Source organism: Acromyrmex echinatior, chromosome 12 (genome assembly GCF_024713525.1).
Source record: "Acromyrmex echinatior isolate Ae372 chromosome 12, ASM2471352v2, whole genome shotgun sequence".
NCBI classification, from domain to species: domain Eukaryota; kingdom Metazoa; phylum Arthropoda; class Insecta; order Hymenoptera; family Formicidae; genus Acromyrmex; species Acromyrmex echinatior.
The window spans coordinates 1,952,802-1,978,155 of record NC_141863.1 but is presented as its reverse complement, the minus strand read 5'-3'; the positions used below and the strand labels follow the sequence as shown (position 1 = coordinate 1,978,155).

The following is a 25,354-nucleotide window of genomic DNA, read 5'->3' as shown; positions in this document are numbered from 1 at the left end:
ACCCCCTGAAGTTAATCTGATGTTATTTTTTATGCGACGAGGTCCGAGTAAACTGGCTATTTTCTGCGGCGGTGATGTCGCGAAATAAAAGCGAGAACACTGTAATCTCCGGGAAATGACCGCAGGGCGCTGTAATTTTAATCGCGTGACTTTGATAACGTTGTCTGCAACAGAAGGGATCGAAAGAAATCGAGCAAAGAGAATCGAAATTGCGACGTCTGTCGACCTCTTTCCCGCGCACACACATACGTCCGATGAAAAGTTAATGCACTGCAAATAGGACTGATGGAATGAGCTTTCCCGAATCTGACATCTGTGTTAAACGATATGTCGGCAGCTTAAAACTACGAGGAGGAGAAGAAATGTATTTTTTAGACAAAGAAACGAAGAAGACTGCATTCAAAACGAGTTTCAATTCTTCTAACTGTAAATTGCGGTTATCTAATCATTCTTCGACATTTCAATTTTCCTCTTAAATTGTCTTCTTATAAAGAAACCAAATTGCTGTTTGCGGTTAAGATTTCACAGCGTGCAATCAATTTTAAAGCAACATACAAAGATTATTTAATCTAAAAAATACAATAGTAAGTGAAAACCGAAGAATTGAGAAATGTTCAATACAAATAAATGAAGAAAACTTCGGTCAAAGCGAATCTTGGTACCAAAACTCATTTTGACCAAATACGGTCAAATCTTCGTTTATTTCGATTTTTACTTACTATTATTACGTTTTTCAAATTAAATAATCTTTGTGTATTGCTTCAAAATTGGTACAGTGAAATCTGTTAATCGCAGATAGTAATTCGGATAATTCGATTTCTTTATAAGAAGACAAGAAAAAAATAAAAATATTGAAAGATTTAATGATTAAATAATCGTTAGAAGAATTGCGAGAGAAAGAGAGACATATTTTCCTATATACTTTTATAGTTGCAAACTATAATAATAAAAGGTTTTGTTGCTGAAGTAATGCAATCCTTTTTCGAAGGTGCTTACCGATGTGCGATGTCTTTCATGAAGGATTTGTTTAAGAAAGTTTACTTTAAGTTTTGTTCTCGAAAACCCACGCCGCTTAAAACCACAATTCGCGTTTCGTTTACGTTTGAGGCGTCGGGAATATTCCGTTGTATTGGGAAAAGATAAATGATCCTCGGAGTAGAGCTCGCGTCGCTGGAAACGTTTCAAGCTGGAAAAAGTTTCAATCGTTTTTCTTCCCATTCGTTTTCTTTCGTTCGGCGCGGCGAAGAGGGTATTTACCAAGCCAGTTTCCTTCTTTCTTGCGATTATGGGATTTTATGTGATTGCTTATGAGGAAATATTAGGCACTGTTTGCTCGATGCGTTTGGCACAAGAATAAGCTCCGCTGCAAATAAATCTTGTCTATGCAAAAAACGAAAGCTTCGATCGAATTTCGAACGGATATCAACGGAATGCAGCGATATTTACAAATACGAAGTTTGAATATTCACAAATACGAAGTTTGGTTTCTTTATCTATTATATATTGAATTCATGTATAAAAGTAAACATTTGAGATTGCGGTTACAATTTCTATGGCATGAATAACATTATTTTTATTATAAAAATATTATGTTTTATTTGAAATTTATTAGCTTGTTAATTATTAAAGAATAATTGAAGTTGGATAAAACTTTTTGGATAAAAACTAAACAATAAATGAAAAAAAACGGGCAATTAAGAGAAATTCGCAGTAATTGGAGCGATTATATCAACATATATTTCTCAATACTATATATATATAACAAATACCGAACGTTTCGGCTTAATTCAAGCCATCTTCAGTACAGTCTTGTATAACACCTCTTGATAAATAATTCAAGACATCTTGGTAGTCTTATATAATACAACTTCCTTAATACAATTCAACTAGTTGTAAATCAAAGTAATTGAGTGCATCGAAACGTTCGGTATTTGTTCTATATATATATATATATATTTAGAAATATATGTTGATATAATCGCTCCAATTACTGCGAATTTAGACTCTTAATTGCCCGGTTTTTCATTTATTGTTTACTTGTTAATTATTACTATATGTATAAATAAATTGAAAAATGTGTAACTATTTTTATAAGAGAGAAAGTAAATGCATAAAAAATAAATAATAAAAATATATATCTTTTAAAAGAACATACACAAAATTTATATTATCAAGCAAACAGAGATTTTTTAAAAATATATCTTAAAAGATTAACTAAGAAAAAAAAACAGTATATAAGAAATATTCTTCTTTTCATAATGAAAATTTAATTGAAGATGATTATAAAATTATTTATGAGTTATGAAAAATAATTTGATCATAAAGATTCAATTAACAGAATTAAGATTAAAATGAGTATCAAAATTAAAAGCAGATATTAAAAACATAGGAGGACACAAGAATGGACGAGATGCTCGAATCTAATTATGAAAGATATAAAAAAAATAAGTACGAATAATTCTCGTCAACATTGTTTGCCGTGATTATGGAATCGAGCTTTACTTTTTCTTCGCCATTATGAGATTTTTTGACATTAGCTATCGCCGTCTGTGAAATGCTCGGCATTAAACTACCCGTTTCTCAGACTCAGAAGTCGATGGGTTGAAGACAGTCCTCCGCGGCGAGCTCATCGGACTTGCACAGTTTTTCGATAATCACCTTTCATAACCACGTTTTCTTGATTATCTTTTTCCTACTCAGGAATATCCACCCGATGATGCATCTTAGCGAGCTGATATCACCATATCAACTGGTACAACCAACCCCAATGGAAAAGTGCGCGAGGGAAATATCTCGCATATTCCGTATCTATATTTTTTTTTTCTATTATTCGTGCAAGTTTTTTAACACAAAGATAAACGCGAGCGAGTGTTGTGTACGTCGGAATGATTCGCTGGTACCCTACGAGACGCATTTTGCACCCCGCTTCTTCTTGATTCGTTCGTTCGAGTACACTTTATGTCAGGCAAAGCAGAGACAGTATTATCGATAACGGGCATTTTTAATATCGAGCGAAAACGGCGAAAGCGTGTTGCCGGCCACTTGTTATTACTACCTGCTTTGATATTAACGATAGAGAGATCGTCGACCCGATCACTCGAGGAGCATAGCGAAAGGATACTACGAAAGTGGGTCAACAAGTGCAGTTTTTTAAATAGCAAGCTTTTCACGATCTCGAGTAACTTTAATCTTGAACATTTTTCAATACCTATCTATCGACGGAAATTTATATCCAAACATTTCGCTTGTATAATCACAGGCAGAGAATTGCTTCAAGCATAAATTCTAACGTCGTATTTTATGTACCTATTATATTACGCTTTACGCGATTGGATATTATTATTGCACATATTTGTGCAAGAATTTGCACAAATTTGCAATTTTCTATCAATTCTTTAGTGTCTTAAATAATCAACATATACAGGGTACATCACTTTAATTGACGTACTAAAATATCTCTTGAACAGTGCATTTTATGTAAAAATGAATTCACGTAAAATCTTATTATACATATATATATATATTATATATACATTTTTATTTCTTTATACATCATTCAGTTTACTAATAAAAATTATACACAAATTCTTTTCAAAAATATCATTTTTTTATTACATAAATATCGCTATTTAATCATGAATTCATAAACTAATTTGGAGTATGTTTTTTATAATATTCAAGTTAGATAATTTTGTAATCCCGAATTAAAATTCTGTTAAGATGTACACACAGAACATTGGCATTTAAAGAACTTATACATTTGATGCGTTTGTGTTATTTGAATTGCTAAAATATTTAAATTTTGTGTCAAGAATATATTTAATTAAAAATTGTAACATTGATTTTGAATTTTTAAAAAAAGAAATAAAAAAATTCAATAAATTAAATTTTATAGATCTCTATATAAAAGCCAATACATAAATAAAAAAAAATTGTTAAGTTTAATTAAATTAGATTATTAGGGATATATTTGATACAAAATGTATATAATTATTTAAACACTAAAAGATTTTTCTCGCGAACGTCATCCAGTCTTTAATTCATGCTTCTTAATTCGGTCGAATAATACATTTCTTTCATACAGCAGAATTAGTTATAACAAAACTTCCGCGCGCGCTCAAATTATTAACATCAGTTCTTCATATTCATAAGAAGATTTTCATGAGAATCCACATCTGAACGAACTGTTCGCGTAAAATTTATTGAGTTGTCAGTAATCGAACTCTTTCAGAGCATTACGCCGCCGAGATTAATTGCGAGATTAATCGCCACAAATAATTGCGAGACGCCACTAGTGTTGCGAGGGAGGGAAAGAACCGGGAAAGAACCTGGAAAAAACCTGGGAAAAAACGGGAACGAAAAACGTTTCTTCCCACGCTTTGAGAGAAAGAATTCGTGGCCACCGTATTTTCTTTACATATGGCGACATTGGCGACAATGGCGATACTATCAGTTAATACGAATCAACGCGTATCAATTATCTTAATTTTCTACGTCATCAAAATCTGGACAAATCGAACAATTTCTTTTTCATTAAAAACAAAATGTTTTTAATGCTTATATTTAATGCAATATATTTAATTTAAATAATGATAATCGCGTTAATATTACAATAATTTTTAAAAAAGTAAAGTTGGTGAGTTAATTTTTATTATCTCTTTTGTGCTTTTATTAATTTTTGGCATCATTAATCGCGATTTAACTGTAATTGTGGAAAATATTGTGCCTCAGATAATTTTTAGTGTAGTTAGTTAATCATTATTGTAACAAAATTTGTAAAATACAATCTTTCTTAATATTATAGAAATGTCTTCATGGAATAACTTGAACAAAATAAACAGGTATTATATGATAGTAAATTTTGATATTTTTATAGATTAATGTTTTTTAGAGCGTATGTTTACAAATATAGTATTTAATATAGATCGACGCTGTAGCGACGTCACGCCAAATTTATAAAGACACAAAGGAAAAATCAAACAAGCCGTGACAGGCCGTGTAAACATCATCGAGCAAATGTTATAGCGCTACTATAAAGATAAGTAGAAATCAAAAGTTTCGTCACAGTTGGGGGGATCGTTTTAGTTCTATGTTTTTTAATGTATTTTTCTTCATTGAAATCGAAAATAATCATATAATAACGCCTGATTTAAGGAAAAATTAGTACATTGAAATAAACTGAATAAAATCCTTATTGTTATAAACTGTCAATTATGCTTTAATAATTTATTTATGAAATTAGTTCCAAGTTAGATCCAATGCGAATGATATTGCATAACAAAATTTAATATATTAGATAATATTTTTTATTACGACATTTGTCATCTCGATACCATTTTCCCCATTCTGCGTGACGCAGAAATACGGTAAGAAATACGATAGTGTCGCTTGGCTTATCGCTACCGTATCTCTTGATGTATACATGTAGAAAGAGAAAGAGAAAGAAGGGAAAAAGTTTCTCATACATTCGATCATATTACAGAAATATTAATGAAACTATATAAAATTTTTATACGATATCTTTATACATTTTATATATCTTTTTAAAATCCATTTCTCATGTACTACGTTGAAACAATATTGGTCATCGCACATGTATCTCGCAAAATCAAAGTACTTCCGCTCATTATCCGCTTAACTCGCGGTGGCCGGCTAATCAGCACTATTAATTGTGATAATTGGCGCGGTAGACCGCCTCAACCAAGCTGCGCCAAATTGTCAGTCCCAACGGTGTTTAAGAATGCGAATCTCTCGTACATTTGCGCTAGCCATCCTATGTGTCTACCTTCGTGATATTTATGTCACCACTTTATCTCAAAGTAGCGGCTGGTTTGCGCGCGATAAGAGATACCTGGTGTTTCCGCCGCCCGGAAACAATACTCCCACGAAAGTTCAGGTATGTGCAAGTTTACAGGTTCTAAAGGTGTTCTTAAACAAAACAAACGAGGTCGTATGAAAAATTGGTTAGACCGATATTTCAACGAGACCGTTAAAGAATATTGCTAAATAAAACAACAATTGAGATTTCTTGTTAGTCTAAATAAGTATTAATCGTGACTTTTGAATGTACACGTCTCGGTGTTTCGCTCGGCTTTTCTTTAATAAACTAATTGTGCTATGTATTTTTCTTAATAATAACCAGAATTGTTCGGCGTATCAAAGGAACACCTCCATTTTTCATTTAGTTTAGAAAACTTCGACTTGACAACAAAGTTCACTTGACTTTAAAATTAAATAAAAGTTAAATAAAAATGGTCCTGTTGTCATGTTATTCGAATCGTTTTGTACAAACTCGACGGCGGGCGACACGTTTGATGGAGGATCCTGTGATTCGCGATATCGCCGGCGATATTCGAATCACAGAGTTTTGGGACATCCATTTTCCGATCTAATTTCACGTGGTTGAACCTCGATCGCTGGCGGCACTAGTGGGCGGATGGCATGGCAAGAGGGAGGACGGGGTGATTCGATCTCTGGTTGTGGCAAACGATCGATGACACCTTCCTATATTTGAAAACCGTTCCAGTTAATCCTCGGCCTCGGTTTACCCATGGAAGTTGACGTCAGCATGATTATCGGCTACGTGATGAAATTTAATTACGTCCTGCCCTTTAACGCCTCATACTTGACGGATCCATACGTCCGCTATGACAGATCGATCAACCGCCATGTCGAGCCTGATGGAAATGACGCCTCTTCACCAAATGCGAAAGGTATCATGTTCTTTGCTTGCGCGGCATATGAAATTAATTGAAGCTATTGTCCTCTCAGAGGGCTTTCCCGCGTTCGACTCGCATCGGAAATAAAATAATCTCGAATCATTATTCAAACGATTAATTCGTAGCATTTAGTCTGTATTAATTCTATATGAATTAATTGAAGCTATTGTGATCTTTCCCATTTATATTTTTACTCACGCATTCTCGTAAGTGTAATAAAATGATATTTTAAATCATTGTTCAAATTATTGGATTTATACCGTTAATCTGAGTTTCTATTATATAATTTCTATTATAAAATATTATCGAATTATTTACGTCATAATTTTAATTTTTATATTGAAATTGATTTGAAATTGAATTTAATGTATTAGGGTATTAAAAGCTTATTAATATACACTAAACGTTTACATACACAAATATTGTTAATATATATTTGAAAGCTATTTATATTTAATTTAAAGATCATCGTATATTTCCATATCTGAGAATCAAAAGAAAATAAATCCAAAATCATCGATCGTAATCTCGATCTTATTAATTTATCATCCGATAACTCTTAATTAGAGAAAAGATATCAATCTGACGGGGATGCAACAGCATACATCTATAACTGATCTGGAAAGTTTATCTTGAAGAGATCACTAACTACATATTTTGGATCTTCACGGAAAAATTTCTGGAAAAGGCAAAGTTCATGAATCTTTCTGCTTCTCGGCTTCAATATGTTCAAAAGGAAGAATTAGATGGTAAAGAAAAAAAAAACGGTGAAATATTATGTAAGAAGTAGCGTTGACAAGATGTATTGAGAGGGTCTTGAGTCGAGTTCTGTCCCTCGAAATGAGCATATTCGGGACTCAAGGAGCGAAGAACAAGGCTTAATACTAGGATAAGGCGAGGATTCTTTCCTTTTACATGTTTTAATAAATCTACTTGCATTGCGTGGCCCGTGCGCCTATTTCCTGGCACAATGGACGTTAATCTAACTCCTTTATCGAAGGATTCTTTCATTCGCTTTGATCTCGTTAATCCAACCTAACGTAGCCTGAATCTTTCCCTTTTTTTTTCTTTAGTTTTTTCTTTTGACCATACCTTTTCTTCTGCTGTATCGGACTCATAATGACTTGTGGCGTTTGATCTTTAGATACTTGATGGTCTTTGAGGATATTTTCCGAGATATTAACCGGTACTGATGTAGCAAGAAAATATAATAAAGGTTTAAAAAACGTAATATTACATTTAATCATAAGCTTAAATTACATTTTGTCCGTACAGCTTTAATCTTAGAGAAGACTTTTATAAAATAAAAGGAATATTTATAAATAATTTTCGAATGTACATTAATTTCTTAATTTTGAAAGATATTTTAAAGAATCTTTTATTTGATGGTTTTAAAAATAATGAATGTATAGCTAAATAATTGTTAGGTACATAAATTTGTGAATAAACTTGAAATCTAAAGTAAATGTTTAATTAAAGAACATATTCAATATTTTGTAGTATATATTTTATTTTTCTTTTTAATAATGTTAATATTATATTTATTATTTTATATCATTTTCTTCGCATATATTTCACTTGTGTTTCTATTGTTATTTTTTCGACGTGAAGCGATGATATCCAGATGGGAATGTTACGAAATTCTCGAGTCGGTCTTCGAGACCACACGTTCGGGGAAAGCCTGTCTTTTGAAAACTATTTGCGAAGCCGCAGCAGTGCCTTTTAGACGGAGCGATACTCTGACTGCGCAGCTCGCCCATATTTTCTTCACGTAAGCGTTAATCCGGCAAGTAGTCTCTTAGAGTAATCTTTATCTAAGCCCAGAATAACTTCACGATTAAGGAACTGTATACATTTGCCTTACCATTGTTGTGGCTTATGTTAGGAATATGAATAGATCGCGTTACATGCATAATCATATTATGCAGCATACGAGTGCCTTATAACACATTTCAGAATGAATAGGACAATTGCATGTTCTGAATGTTAAAACTTATATTCTGAATATATTATAATTTGTATTGTAACAATTGCGAATCAATATCTTATTTTATTCAACGACGAGCGCAATACATAAGAAATACGTTTCATTATCGATATATTTCTGTAATATTGTTATATATTTTATAATATTTTTCTGCGTAAGAAATCAGAATTTTATTTTAAAGATGTAATTATATTTATCAATATTTCAGGCCTTCTACTACGTCTGAACCTTTCAGTAATGCCTTCGATCAAGAATATCGTGCTGCTGAAATCGCAGGTCAACAAGATTCCAACAGCTGTGACAATTTATTTCCGGAATGCACGGAAAGCCTTTTAGATTATTTTACTGAAATATTAGAATAATTACATCATTCTAGAAGAATTTTAAAGTTACGTCTTCTGCGATTAATCAAATTACTATTTCTATTTATACAGAATTTATGTCATGCAGTGGTTATCGCAATGGTAGAATCGCAATGGCAGTAGTTTTCCTTTGTTACAAATGCATGAAAATATTATTCATCGCAGTCTATTTTAAAAGAAAATGTTTCTTGGTATTTATGGTATTAAATAATAATGAAAGTCATATGAAAAATAATTTCTGTATATTTGCTGAAACATGCGACACATTGGGAATGAAATGACACGCAATATATACAGTAAAAAAAAACATTGTATATTTGTCTTGGAAACGGTTTATTCGTTCTTGTTAACAGTTTGTCTTGAATTTTTTAACATATTCCAGTGTTAATTTAATATGATGAGATTATGTTATTTAAAGATTTTATGTTACATTTATATTCAACATTTCTTAATGGCAGTTTATGAGTAAATAAACAAATAGCGTAAAAATAAAGTGTTTTTAAACATAAATTCTAATTGTAAGATGAATGAATAAAATGTGGATTAATTTAACATATTATAAATATTAATTATACTAAAAAAAATATACTTCTACTTTTTGTTTACAAACTGTGTTAGCATTATCTTTTTTGTGATTATTTTTTACACAATTTATTTCTAATATTTATTTTATGTTAAATAAACACAAAAATTTGAGTGGACCATTTAGAACACAATGTGTGTATTTGACACAAAAATTTTCCAATAACGTAACTGAAGAGAGTTCGAGACTTAAACGAAGCGTCTTTTTTGATGCCACCTTCGTTGTACTGCGTCATGATTAATGATCAGTCTTGACCTTTATAAATTTCGAACAGATCGTTTTCTTTTCGCACCTGTTGTCGAACGAGAATATTGGCAATAACATCCGATAACTGCATCACGTTTAGTCGCAAACAGCACGTCCTTCATACTTCTTAGTTCCATGTGCTGTCGCCACTCCCTTCGTCCGTTCACTTCCGTTCCGTCCATTGTGTTGGTGAACAGCGATGTGACATTCAACAAATCAATTTTAAATTCGACTCAAAATAAATTCCATTCATAAATTCTCTACTAAATAAAACCAATTTTCAACGTGACTACGTGCTTCCGATATGCTATCTTTAATGATGTAATAACAAGTGTGTAAACATTTTTTCTAATAAAATTAAAAAATGAAGTCGTAAAACGCATGATAATACCTGCGTGAATAAAATAATAACAGTCGAAACAAGCTGATAATTGTTAATATTAACACTTAATATTTAAGTAATGAAGTAGTGTAAATAAAGAACAAGTTTGTACAACGAGCTATTAATTAAAGACACAATTATTCTTAGAAAAACATCAATTTTATGGACTTTTGGAAGACCATATGTAGGAATATTCTCGTCTTTATAGGTGAATTCTATAAATTCATTGTTTTCCTATCTAACTAGAAAAGTAATTGACCAGTAATTTTTTTGTAAGATCCTTGTCAGTTATTTTATAAGAGAGAGAGAGTATCATTATCAGATAACAATCGTTCCATTTGTTCCATGTCATTCCGATCTAATACCACGGTGATGTGGCAGTTAAGGTAATATCATCTATACATATCTCAAATAGAACTGTAATACACAAGGTAAAGGCTGAAATGCCATCTCTTTCAGACCTTCTAAAATTATAGTCGCAATAATGGGGGACAAATGGTAAGCCCACTTTGGATGTTTCAAAGATTTGTTTATAAAATTTTTTATTAAATACAAAAAATGTCGAATTTAATTTAGCTATTAAAAATTCTTCCCTTAATATGCAGGTGTTATTTGATATATAGTGGCATCTCTTATTAATATTATCAATAGCCAATTCTGTTGATACGTTGCGCATTGTCCTGTTCTTTAATATTTGTAATATCAGGACGGACACGACGTGTAGCAGAATTTGTGATTTGAACTGAAAGGAAGAATCTTGCGTATATATCGACGTAACATTATGTGCATTGGATATCCTGAAGCGAACCGCTAGAAATGACTTTTTCGTAACGTTCAAGCAAATTATTTTTGAATGTTTAAAAGCCAAACACAACCAATGTTTATGATATATATTTCAATAATTTAATAATACAATAATTTAATTTTTATTGATGCCCGTATAAAAGCCGGATATTTTTAGCTCTCGTATCCAAAGCGCTGGCTTTCCGAAAAGCAAGATTTTAAGTGTGGAATAGGTAAAAAGTCACAGATTTTTGCGAAGAAGAGCGAAATCGAAAATCATGATATTACATTATCCTAGATAAATAAATCTAACAAAAGTAGGATCACACGATTCAATGTTTGTCTTGCGATCGCGCAGCAAGGAAAGATAGTGAGCTTCGTCGGTTTTCGATATAAGAGTTCAAGGTATTCTGGAGATAATATAGAAAATATATTCACTATAGAATCGATGAGAGCTGTCACAGCAAATCAATCCACTATCATTTCCGTTACGCGTATATATATATATATATATATATATATATATATATATATATTCATTTATCAAGTTATCTCCAATCTATCGTTCAATACTCGAATTTACAGAACATGATATCTTTTTATGTAAAATTTTTTACATCAATTGTTCTAGTTTACAAAGAGCTTTTTATTTTTTATTTGCAGTTAAATCGAAAACTCTTGTTGACGCTTTGAAAATTTGTTTTGAAGAGGAGGTCTCGAGATTAGACTCGACTGCATTTGACAGAAATTTGATTGATAAGAATCGATAGAATTGATAGGAATTGATTGTCCTCGAATACTTGTTTTCATTAGAATTGTGAATTGTTAATATATCAGTTCGAGCTATAACCGCTCGATCTTTTATGGAGTAGATAAGACCTTTAGCTTAGTTCGCATGTCCACTGTTGCGGATTCCGCAGAATTGAATTACAACTCCAAGACGACGTAATAAAGCTCCTCCTCCTATATATCCTTGTCCGCCCGTCGTCGAGATAATATAACAGGAAACAAATCAACTTCCTACCGACTATCTTCTTTAGGGATTATCCAAAAAGATATCGATCAGCGACGAGCTAGTTTCTGATTCGCAAGGCGGGTTTAATGCATTACAGCTGTTTAAACATCAATTATAGTCGACGATAAAAGTGATTATTATCAATCTGCATCAAGCTTGAAAAGTCTATTATATTTTGACAGTTGTTAATAAATTGCATATAATTATGTAAAAAGCAACCCAGCAAACAAGTTGATGTTATTTATTGTTATTTTGACATTATAGATGTCAGTTTGGCGTCAAAATGATGATAAATAACGTCAGCTTGCCGGGGAGGTTTTATAACAAAACGTTAAAAAAATTAAAGCAGAAGTTTTCGTTCCGTTTTCGGCTTCCGGGCACTTTATCATTCATTTCAAGCCACTTCTAAGGTGCTGACGAACGACGGATATTTTTTTCAATTTTCGCTTTAAGCGGCACAACTGCCGTGGAAAATGGATCCTCCGATACCACTATTGTTGACCAGCGTGATAAACTGACCTCACATACGTCTTCTTTTGTTTCAGAAATACCCCGCGCGCTGTTACGTAACCATTTATTTTTAGTTGGCCACCAATTTTCTGCATTGTATCCTGCAATCCGACCTCTTCCAATATAGAAAGAAATGATCAAAGCTGCGGAAGTGTTTTCGACGCTGTTAAAGATACACTTTACACAATTGCAGTTTTTTAATCGAAGTTCCCGCGAAACGACTTAATTCTGCAATGTGTCATTCTTTTTTCTTTATTTGCATAATAAATTAGTGTAACATTTGCAATGATTGCAGACGTGAAATAGAAAAGCCAAACTCTCTTTTTATATACAGAAAGAATGACTTTGCTAAAGCATCTAAAACTTTAGCTGGATACATCAGATCAAAAGTAATTTTATTGGACCATCAAAATGTTATGTAGATAATTCAAGTACAATGGACAATGCAAAAGTTTGGACAAATTAAAAAATTACAAAAATTAGAGGACTATTCGAGCCACCCTAGATGTACAAATTATTATATATAAACAATAAATTAGTCAGTAAATTAAATCACGACATCCAGCGTGGCTTGAATAGCCCTCTAATTTTTGTAATTTTTGAACTTATATTCTTGGGAGCTTTATAATTTATTTGATGAATTTTAGTCTTGCAAATTATTTTGATGATCTAATAAAATTATTTTTCCATCTGTATCTGGCTAAATTTTTAGATATTTCAGCAAGACGTTCTTTCCGTATATAGAATTTTATTCTAACTGAACAGCGTGAAAGTCAAGAAAGTTTTCATTCAGGAATAAATTTTTTTTATTTCATTTTTGGTCAAGCTACACATCTTTGTTTCTTTCTTTAAAGCAAGAATTCGTGGATGAATGGACGTTGCTTAACCGACCATGGGAAACACACGTTTTGAATTCAGCCGCAGGTCTGATTCCGTATAGATAACGAAGATGAGTTTTACGAGATCGTACGGCCGTTGCGATTCAATTTAGCGACAGTATGAACTCGTGCCGACTTGGAAAGATATTCTACGATGTTACGAGATTACCAGGATAAGAACGAGCTCGAGATCTTTTCGTGGCAAAACGAAACTTCGCCTTTCTTGTTACCCGCTGGCCATTTTTCTTTACGAATGGACCGACCAACTGTCCCGCCTTCGCACAAATTTTCGCTAAGATTTTATTACGTTACTGGATCATCCATTTAAAGGCCTGTAAGATATCCGCCGCCAGCTACCGTCGATCATATGATGTCCAAAAGTTAGAAACGCCAACAATTCTTTGTGACTTATGGCTATGGGAAAAAAAGAAAAATATATCTGCACCTGTGAGAAATAAAAGCATTTAAATTCAAAATTATTCGTTTTCACATATAATTTGCAAAAACATTTACTGTTATTTTACTATAATGCTGCCTTGTCAAGATCGAATAATATGATGTATATAAAGTATACATGTATAATATAAACAAACAATCTTCTCCTGCTTTTTCTCTTGACTGTACGTTCGATAAGAGAATTTACCTTTAACCTTTTTTTATTCCATTGTAACTAACCCTTGGAAGTCTGAAAGAGACAAACATTGTTACTATTTCGCAGAATACAGTCTCCGCTCGTATTTACGATTGAAGACATCACATGGAAAGCTAAATTCGGACTTAAAGAGAAAGATATTGGTTTTATTGTCCTTTTATTTGACTTTTCCATTTTTCTCTTTTTTTTTCATGATACGACTTTGATTTGGGCTCAGGCCGGAGGCTACCGCAGGAGTTTTGTCGCTTTTATCGAGGGAAACTTTCTTTCATAACATTATCAGCAAAGTGCTGATCTGTTCATTCTTAGTGCCACATTAAAGTGATATTACAACGAAAATGGAGCACAAACGCAATTTTCCTTTCGCGGTTTTTCAACGCGATATAAATTTTTTTGCTGATGTTCGTAGAGTCATCGAACTCATTTTGGCACTCGGCCATTTGCGAAAGAATTCGTGGGAGCCGTGTAGATTTTTAGGAGGAATTTTCAAGCGACATAAAAAATGTATGGATACTAGCATGTGACATTTAAATTTAAAGCAAGTATTCTCAAACTTTTAAAATAATGTACTTAGAGGGGGTTAAAATATTGTAATCGATATTACAACAAAAGATTTCTTAGGATCGTCAATGTGAATACACAACTAATAAGGAATAAAGGTCTTTAATTTCGTCAAGTTGGATCTTAAGTACTTGAATGATTCAATGTAAATTTATATATTATCGTAATATTTTTTGAAGGACATGAATTTGAGCAGAATTTCTAAAAATTTAATGAGAAAGTGGTAAATTAAAGCGAGAAAATTGCCAAAGCAATTTAATGTCTTTCTACAATGCAGAATTCTGCAATATACAAAATTTGAAGTGCGATAATTCATAGCTTTTGAAATATTAATATTCTTGCGTTAAAAAAAAAATAACATACCTTATTAAACTTTAACAACAGCGAATATCGAATTTACTTATTGCTTATGCTTTACATAAAATTAAAACTAATTTTAACTTTGCGTAATTTCTCTTTTAACATTAATTGTTATCCTGTTCAAATGTAAATCAAGACAGAAATTTACTGAATTAAAACACGCTCGTTTCGTAGCTTTAATAACTCTTAACAGCGACACAAATGATTAAAGCAGCTCCACCGAGATACGTGGCAAACACGCATTCGCTCTTTCATGTATTACAGCATCTCTCGTTGCTACGTACATTTAATTCGCACGACATGCCACACAGGCGCGAAGAGGTCCCATCGTGATGTAACTTTTAGCAGCCTTGTATCAACACGACGCAGTCTGCAAACTTAACTTATTAACGGGGGCGCGTTACACGTAATTTCGTCCGGCGTTGTATAATCATGCCGTCGCGCCGATTTCAAATATTTGACTAAACTACGTACGGATGCGATACGCGATGCGTTACGAGACTGATCGTTACGCACGCATTATCGGTGAGAATTGCTTCTCGCTGGATCGCGTAAACGACGTTATATACGAACCACGGCTCGAACCACGAAACCTCGTCGCTAGCAATTCGCCGGAGAACTGGCGCAAACATTTGCGCTGGGGATTGTTTAACAGTCTCCGCAACACACGAAAACGATGCAAACCAATCCAGTCTTTGCTGCCTTCGAAGTTCGACGGGCATCGAGAAATCCCACGTGTCACACATCGCAAATATACTCTAGAAAATGATCAAGTCGATTGTTACTCTCCTCCTATTCTGTCAATTGCTCAAGATCGGAAAATGTCTGCAGGTGAACGGCACTCACAATGAAAATTCAGAGACGGCGCAGCGATTCAGGTTGCGAAGGAGCCTTACGTTTCTCAATTCGTCTCAGCTTTTGGTATGTAATTAATTAATAAATGAAATATTGCATCACTTACTTGAATTTGATGCTCATCGTTGATTGCTCAATGAGAGAAAATGTATATAATTTTATAATCATGCATAGGATTTTATTATTAAGGGAAAAGAAAATAATTAATATTACATAATATATTTATATATAATGTTACCATTAATTTATATTCTAGAGCGGTTCAGAGTGACAGATCGGCGCAATTTCCGCTACTCTGATAATTAAAACTACTGTCGGGATCGTGCGTGTCAGAAAATGAATGTACACGGCCATTTTCGTGCGCGTCATTCTTCCTCGCGTTCGTCCAATTTTCCGGACAGCGTGTTTTCCACAAATACCATTACGATGATTGTCACCTACATTTCTGAGCTTCGAAGAGACGAGAGAACGAACGCGAATTGCACGAAGAAAGTAGTGATGGGTATTTATTTTCGACGTTTTTTTCGGCGACACGGATAATTATTCGCCTCATACGCGTTGACATCGACGGAGAATTATTTGATGACCGATATTCCGACGTACAACCCGTCGATCTTTCGTGGTCCATTCAATTTATGACAGCTGGCATCCGGCTAGAGACGAAAAGGTTTACGCGGACATGAGATCGCACATCTGTACAGGATGTTACCGATACAACGCGGACGTAACACATGCTGGTCGCGTATGAATTTCGATAAAATCGCGAGAATTTCTACGGAAGATCGTATCTCGGCACGACAGCCTCTGGAGAGGACAGTTTAACGAGATTCAGCCCGGGCTGCGGTTTTTTTTTATATATTCGTGTCGTCGAAGCCGTCGGCGAATGAAATCGATACATTTCGCAAACCGATGATAGACTATTGGTTAGTCTGGCGATGTAGAAGCGAATGCGGGGAGACATTCATTACTCGCACTAATTGAAGATACGATTGGATCGACGACTTAAGTTGGAAAATAGAATTCGGAGAATATTGCAGTCCTAGTTTCAGTAAGCGGTAAGCGAGTATTTTCCTGCGCATTGAAAGCGCAGAAAAGTGCGAAGAGTGCCAGGATTTTTGTCCAGCGTTAACACGTTTTTACCGAAGCGTGGAACACATTTATTTAAAAATTAACAAAAAGAAGAGCATAAAATATCCACAAGATATTCTTTGTAATATTTAATGTATAATTATAATTTAATTTATAAATAATTTCGTTTGTAAATTATTTATAAACGTAATTATATATTAAATATCACAAAGACTATCTTGTGCTGTGGTTTTATGCTCTTCTTTTTGTTAATTTTGGATTTATAAACCACGTTTGTTATAATTATACATTTATTTAATAAATGTGCGAGATGAAAGCTTGTTAAATTTATGAACAAACTTTTTATTTTCATTTCTGCAAGCAGTAATAAAGTTTTATAAAAAATTTTGAATTAAATTTACATTAATTCTACGATCAAATAAGTAAGCTATAAATTAGAATCAGAAAATCAGAATTTCGTAGAGTATTTCGTAAAATTTGAGAAAATACTTACAAATAATTCTTGTATTACAATCAGGAAAGAATGGTTTTCAAAGTGTATCTAAAAATTTAGCTACATAAATGTTTGAAAATAATTTTGTTAAACTATCAAAATAATTATATGAGCCGCTCGGCCTAGTAACTTTTTGCGGGATTATGCTTGAGCAGCTTACATACAGTAATTTTGATAGTCCAACAAATTATTTTCTATATCTAGCTAAATTTTTATACTTCAGCAAAATCTCTTCGTGTATAATACTGTAAATAATAAATCTATTATTGTACTTAGAACGAAATCTATTATTATATTAAAATAAAGGACGACACATCTGTGACGTCATAACTTAAAGCCATAAGTTTATATCTGTTACTAGAGGGAAAAAGAAAGAGAGTAAGCGCGATAATTTTCAAAGCTTGAAATATTTCGAACGCGAAAGGAATAGCCTTCGTCGGCAAGAGACATTCACGCCGGAATTACGCTCGTACGGATGCGCTCGCAATCAATTATTCGCGCATAATGTCGGGTCCGAGCGCGTATTGTTTGTTCCGTGAGAGAGAGAGAGGGGCAAAAGAATTATTGCATGTCGGCTCCTTTTTTTCTTCGGTGTGCATTTTCCATCTCCTTCTACCTTCTCCTTCTGGGCGAGGCTGTAGTATCCAGATACTCGGCGGCGGAACGATTCTACGCGGAAATTTGCGGTTTTATCGGAAATTCATACGAGGGATGGTCCGCGCAACCCCGGCGCGGAAATTGGACGAACTTCGTACGACCCACGGAATTCGGAATCCACGACGTGTGTGCGGCCGCGGTCATCGCGATTCATCCTCGTTGTGTATACAACGCTCGACATCACCGTACATGGCACTGCCAGCGAGAATAATTAAATGCGCGGAACGGTCGTATCATTTTCTCGACACGGCGAAGCTGGCAATAATCATGTTGAATGACGATGATCGTCGCTACTTAATAGAATTAGTAATTTAAAATGAAACTTATAGCGAAGCAGAGAAATTTAAATAAAAAAATGATTCTTTTGAATATATCTGTAGCTATAAATCCCTTGCAATACTGAGAAAAAAATTGTTTATTTGACTAACTTAATTCATTGTCTTAATTTCTGTCGTTGAAGAATATATGTAGTTAAGTCAAATATGATATGTTTGACGTAAATACTTACATATTTCATCAAAAGAAATAAACTGAATTAATTTAATCAAATAAACAATTTTTTTTCTCAATGTTGTAATTAACAATAAATAGTACAGTGAAAAATCTGAAACTATTAGAAATTCGTTAAAAATGTCGAAATATAATATAAGTATTATAATCTTTTAAAATTAATATTTTAAACTCCTTTTGATTTGCCCTTATTACGAAAAATCTTATTAATCTTGGCTTTTGATTCTCAACTGATTTACTCATATTTTGTTTCAATGAAGTTAAGTTCCTTAGGTATTTATTGTCGAAAAGAGAATTTGAAAAAGTTAAACTACTTTTAAGAAATTTTGCAAACCGACAGTTGGACAGACAGTAGTTTGCTACTCTCTAAAACTTTTAGAATAAATTGTCACTCTTAAAAATGGACTCTCATTCTTAAAGATCGAAAATTAAACCACCCTTTTTCAAGAATGGCTCAATTTTCACTCTTTAAAGTAAGATTTCACTTTAAAGAATTTAGAGTTACTGCATTATTCAATAAAGAAAAAAATAAAATTACGAAATAGGTCTATTTAAGAAAACTTTTAGATGGATTTGATTTGATAATAAAGCGGTAATAACGTGGAATATCGCAACGCGAAGATAAGCGTTGTGAAAATGATTTCTAATGAGAGTATCGTTATGTTTCATTCGCTTGAATATCATTTTCTGCTTTCACAGCTGATCTTGGGTTTAGGCACACCGTTGCAGCTGGATCGCGAGAGCGTAATCGTGGGTGTATTTACGAAAATGATATACGACATGCCGGCTGATGCTACGGATTTCACGGAACCAGGAGTGTTTTATGCAAGAACCAGTAGAAGTAGGTGGAGCTTCTACAAATTGTTTGAAAAAATGGCAGCCATGTACGGCTTTGGCGGCAAAGAGTGTTTACTCAAGGCCATTTGCGAAGCCGCTTTCGTCCCATTTGACGTCCATCACGGTTTACTGGGACAATTGGTACAGACTTTCCTTAGGTAAATGAACCATGTGCTATTTGAGAAAATTGGCATACTTGAATATCGCGGCGCGACGCGAAACGTAAATCTTTTTTTTCAGATACGTTAGATACATTGAGAAAAATTTCTAGTTGTAAATGAATGAAGAAAATTCCAAATCATATTAGTCAGAATTCTGATTATCTCAATTGTCTCTTTCCTTGAATTTTACATGGATAGATGATTTTGCTACAGATCTAAAAATTTTTAAATACAGAAGATAATTTTGTTGGACTATCAAAATAATTCTGGAAGACTCTCAAGCTGATTGCTAGAATATCACAAACTTTCTCAGCGCTGCTGACATTCCTACAGCATGCTTGAAATTCCTATAATTATTTCAATCCAAAGCAATTATTTTCAAATCTGTATCTAAGTTAATTTTTTAGATATTTCAGCAAAATCGTTTTTCCCGTTTTTCTACGTGATTTTAAATTGTATTGATACTAATTCCTTTTTTAATCGACGAATGGTTTTATCGAACTTCAATAACACGATACTAACTGATCGTTTCGGCCTCAATTTTCATTGAGATTACGTCGACTATAATACTCGTTGAAAGATACACCAGTAAAAGTGTCCGATACGTTAATATTACGATGTATCCTACATATATTTCTCCGGCGACCCCGCTTATATAAAAGAATGTCTTTATTATCGATAATTGTTCGAAGCAGGCGAGTCCTCGTCATCGGCGAGAAAAATCGATTAGTCGCGCCGCAATAAAACGTCGGCACCGCTCGCCCACGTATAACGTCAATTACATGCGAACATAATGTCACGACGGAGACGGCGACGGTATTTAATAAACACCGTATCGAGCGCACGCCGGGATTTTCCGATAAACCGTATCCGCGGCTCGCCCGATATTTTTGTTTTGTTCCGCCGGCGCCGTTTCCGAAGCGACGCGTGGTACGAACACGGCCGTTGTAATTTCTCATGGCGCGACAGCCACACGTACGTACGCCCGTGTATGCGGAATACCATGGAATTCCAGGCCCTCCAGCACCCGGGAAGAGTACGACGAGTACGGGGATCGGGAATATCGGGCGGCTGAACGGCTGGGCGAGCTGGCGGAGGGCGCAGGCTGCCACGCCCTTTATCCGGAATGCCGCAGAAGTGTGCTCGACGTGTTTTCTACATTGACCACGTGAGACGATCGGATGGAAATCTCGACGGGAAGAGGCGGAATTGCATCGGAAGTACGGTCGAAGCCCGGGAGATCGCTAAAATATCGGATCGCCGAACGATTTCATCAAAACGCCAGGATTGGAAATTCAGAAGTTCGACGAGAGATTATATTAGAGAGAGAGAGAGAGAGAGAGAGAGAGAGAGAGGAGGGGGAGGCACGATTTTCAAAGTATACACTGTTAAATTCAACGTCAAATTATTCCATATGTACAGTTAGAGTTATTTTAACAATTTCTATACATTTAATCATTGCCATTACTTTTATCCACAGTTTCGGTATACTGCTGGTAATACTACTGAAAATCTAGTTCATGTTACATATACTGTAGATTTTTAGTACTGGCAGTGTATCTATATTGAAACATGACTCTAACATGTTATTAATTAATTTAACATGTTGTTTGATTAATTTAAAAAAAATGTATCAAATCTAAATTAATGTAGTTTATTTATTAAATGCATATCTTAATAGGGACAATGTTTATTTTGAAACTAATCACAGAAATGGATTAATTTTCATTTTCACATAAATGAAAATTAAAAATAACAACATATTATATTCAACTTAAAAGATTAGGTTCATCCCGTGAATCTTTGCAGAAAGATTTCTGCAAAAATATGCTATATAGGATTAAACAATGCACGTTAAGCAATCGAGGTCACTATAACGTCCTTCTTACAAAAATATAATGCGACACACGCAGCTGCGAAATATTCCATGTAACTCGGAAATAATTATCTGATTTTTTACGTAAACGACTTGGAGTATTTTTACATTTCAATTGATGTCCTGTTATTACCAATATATTGCATATTATTAATTATTTTCCAATTTATTGTACTGAGAGAAAAATGTGCTTAATTTTTACAAATAATTGTAACAATGTAATAAATTTAATAAATAATTCAATAATAATACTAACATAACATTATTTATGGAAATAAATATTTGCTAAATAAAAAAATACAAAGTTAAATCAACTTAATAATTCTTATATCATATGAATATTACATTTTGTAAATATTCAACTATTCTAAGAAATATTCATTAACATTCAGTATACTTTTCCCTCAGTATAATATTTGAGAATATTATGAATATGATTTTAATCATAATTCTCAGAAAAAGTAGGTAAAAACTAACACAAATATTACTTTAATACAAATATTAAATGAAATATAAGCACGTTAAGTGTATAGACAGTTAAGTATGACACTGTTTTTAAAAAGTAAAAATTTTAATTAACACGAGACTTTTTTATTGTGAACATTCGAAGAAATATTGCATACTTAAAAAGTTTTCGTAAAGAATAGTTATTTAAAAAAAAAAAAAATGGGAAGCAATACTCACATAAAATATTGGGATATAAAAGTGATAAACTCCAGGTGATCATTCTCAGATTAAATAGCTCATTCGATTTGCGCACACACGGAAAGAGCATGTACTATATATTTGTCAATTACAAAATTGAATTCCAACACTACCGCTTCTCGCGTACGAAAGCGAGATTCCTTACAAATAATCCATCTCCGCTCCCGATGTTTCGTCGTTCCAGTAATGTGAGGAGGTCGTGAAAGCGCTTTCCTACGCTTCTCCGTTTCTCCCATTGGCATTCCTCTCTCCTGATTCGGAGTTTCATCTTCCTAAAAGTGCGCGTAAGAAACATGGAGTTTCGGCGGGTGGAATGCCGGCATTCGATATTAAAGAATCCTCGGCATTCGCGGAGGATCCGGCCTCTCGCGAAGTTTATCGCGGTTTTTCCGTTACTTCGGCGCTTTCCCGTATAATCAGCCGAAAGAAAAGCTCGTCAAAAAAGCTCGTCAAAAGTTTTCATGGGACGGCTATCGCGATTTCTTTATATTCCTTCGGAGTTGCGTAGAAAGATTATTTACTTTGTCTGGCGTTTTTTCTTTCCTTAATTGTGCGAGAACGGAATCCTTGAGTGGAAGAATAGTGAAAGAAAGATCAGATTATCGGGAGTTTTCCAAGTATTTTAGAAAACATTGAAGTTTGCGAAAGCGCGCATCTCTTTGTTCCTTTATAGATATTACATAATAATTACTAACGTACACGATGAGTTGTTTGATTAGGTACACTATTATATATTATATATTTGCACGTATACACATACAATTCCCATAATAATGCATATTGCGACCGCATTCGCATATATATGCGGTGTATGCGGTTGTCGGTTAATTATTAGATAATAGATATACTGTAGTTAATTATGAATAGATATTAGTTTGGCCAGGGCAAGCAAATTAGCTCTTTCTGAACAATAGAAATGTTCCAAACAATCTTTCAAATTAGAGAATATTTAAAGGAGTCTTTAATCTATCGATATTCTCAGATTGATCTAAAGAAAAGAAAGGTATAAGTCTAAAAATTTAATCAAATACTCATTAAAAACTCATTAGAAACTTGCGAAGCTTCTAAAGCTCAAATGTGCAATTTAATGTTACAATAATATAATGTTTTATATAATTATTTTTTTTAAATATCGCTAAATTTATAATTTAAGAATCTCAGCCTTCATTTTTTTAGGTATAAAAAATATTTTTTTGAGTTATTATTTATGCATCTCATGTTCCAGAAAAAAAATGAACAATTTTTTTGCTTGTAGTTTGTACACTAATCGGTGAGCAACAAAAAGTATTTGTATAAGAGAAATTTTTATAAAAAGATTTTATTTGCAATTATCATAAAATGAATATTAATTAGCAACTTTACTATGAATTTTATCATAATATAAACAAAAGAATTTGCGTGTTTCTGATCTTATAAGCTTGACTGTACGAATACTTTTTGTACGTACAGATAATATGATTATAATTTTTTTATTTTCTTGCTTATTTTTAAGATAATATGTAAATTTTAATTATTACATATCCTTTAAGTAAAATAATTTTGAGAAATATACAATTTATTTTATTCTTTGTTAATAAATCGTTACTTAATGTTTACTTTTTAAAAATAAAGTTCTTTTAGAAAATATCTTTTTTTTTTTTAGAAGATATCTTTACAAATACTTTTTGTACTCACTATTATAAGTTTCCAGAAATTTATCGAAAATAGCTTCATGATGGATTTGAAGCACGACGTTCTATTTACATTTCAGGTGACATCGTCGCAATAAACCTCGAAACTTTCTTTACGTTAACTTCTCTCGGTTGGTTCGGGATATTGCAATCAAGGAAGCGAATCCCGGTTTACGCAGCACATTGGAAAAGCGTTTTAGCATTTTACCCTCGAGAAACGATTTCTTCCCCATAACATTTTATTATGTTGCACCGTGCCTTGCTCACCACATTGTGAAAAGCTCATTTCCTTGGAGCTTCGTAAACACACGTTTTTACGCGCTGTTTTGCGCAGAAATGCTAAACAAGTGCGTCCTTCTTGTGTACAGGCCGCGAATTTGTTTCACGGTTTGTATAATAGTCGTTCACTTTTGAGTCCACGTTGTTTCGAACTATTCTTCAGTTTGCGCGATGTCCACAGCCGGAAAAGCTAAATTTAATGAGAAAAGTTTGTTTTCTTAGGAGAGATGGAGACGGAGGATGCGCGGAATTTTCGTTTATGCATTTCTGTTCGCTTGCTTGACAATATATATCGTTTATTTGCTGCAACGACATAACTCAAAAATTATTTTTCAATTTCTCGCAGAAAAAACGAAAATATAAAAAAAATATCTACTTTAAAAGAACATATTTTTATTGCTCTGCAATCAGCATTACATTACATTTTAAAATTAGTATTACAAAATTTTAATAATTTAAAATATTAAAACTTTTTTGAAAAAAAATTTTGTTTTGTTGTAGCAAATAAGCGATATGTGTATATATTTTAATATTAAATGAAACTTAATATTTTTTATAAAGATTAAGAAAGTTAGATAGGCAAATACAATATTAATTGTGAATTTTATGATAAATTTTAAAGTTAAATTATAAAGTATGGACATTCTCTAACAGAGATTCATATATTTATTATTATTAAACAATTTATTATTTATTAATAATAATCTATGCAGATATATTAAATATAATTGTAGACTAATTACAAATTATAAGTAATAAGTACAAGTTACAATAATAATATAATATTTTTTAATGCTCATGTGAAATAAATAACATTCTTTCATTAAAAAAACGCTACGAATTAATTCCAACACCTAATAATAATAAATGACGGATTGATTACACAATTAATTTTCTAAAAAAATCTCGTGAGAGATAAAGACTGAAAGATATATTTTTACTTTATTTTGACAAAACAATAATGCTTCGAATTTATGGCTGCCTTTTGTATTGTCAATACATTTAGCTTCTCCTCGTCGAATTTTTGGCGACTTTACGAAGTCCCGCGATATTTTCACATATCTCTTTCGATAGGATATGCTTGTGTCTGGAACGGTTGTAGTGAATAGAAACGATTTACTGCCGCGATATCCGCTGTCTGACGCCAATATTCCCCTGCCTCTCTCCCGTCCCAGGAGGAAGTA

The 25,354-nt window shown here is 33.1% G+C and overlaps 2 protein-coding genes across 2 annotated transcripts; both read left to right on the top strand.

Annotated features, from left to right (window-relative positions):
• Positions 1 to 4,595: 4,595 nt before the first annotated feature.
• LOC105143739 (hypothetical protein) lies at positions 4,596 to 11,002 on the top strand. The gene is made up of 4 exons (XM_011052216.2): positions 4,596 to 5,896; positions 6,527 to 6,713; positions 8,331 to 8,490; positions 8,915 to 11,002. The coding sequence occupies exons 1-4, from the start codon at positions 5,741 to 5,743 to the stop codon at positions 9,066 to 9,068; spliced, it is 657 nt and encodes a 218-aa protein (XP_011050518.1). The 5' UTR covers positions 4,596 to 5,740; the 3' UTR covers positions 9,069 to 11,002.
• Positions 11,003 to 13,170: 2,168 nt separating this feature from the next.
• Positions 13,171 to 24,576, top strand: LOC105143702 (uncharacterized). Its single transcript, XM_087411951.1, has 3 exons — positions 13,171 to 15,959; positions 19,342 to 19,637; positions 20,656 to 24,576. The coding sequence occupies exons 1-3, from the start codon at positions 15,804 to 15,806 to the stop codon at positions 20,810 to 20,812; spliced, it is 609 nt and encodes a 202-aa protein (XP_087268077.1). The 5' UTR covers positions 13,171 to 15,803; the 3' UTR covers positions 20,813 to 24,576.
• Positions 24,577 to 25,354: the final 778 nt, after the last annotated feature.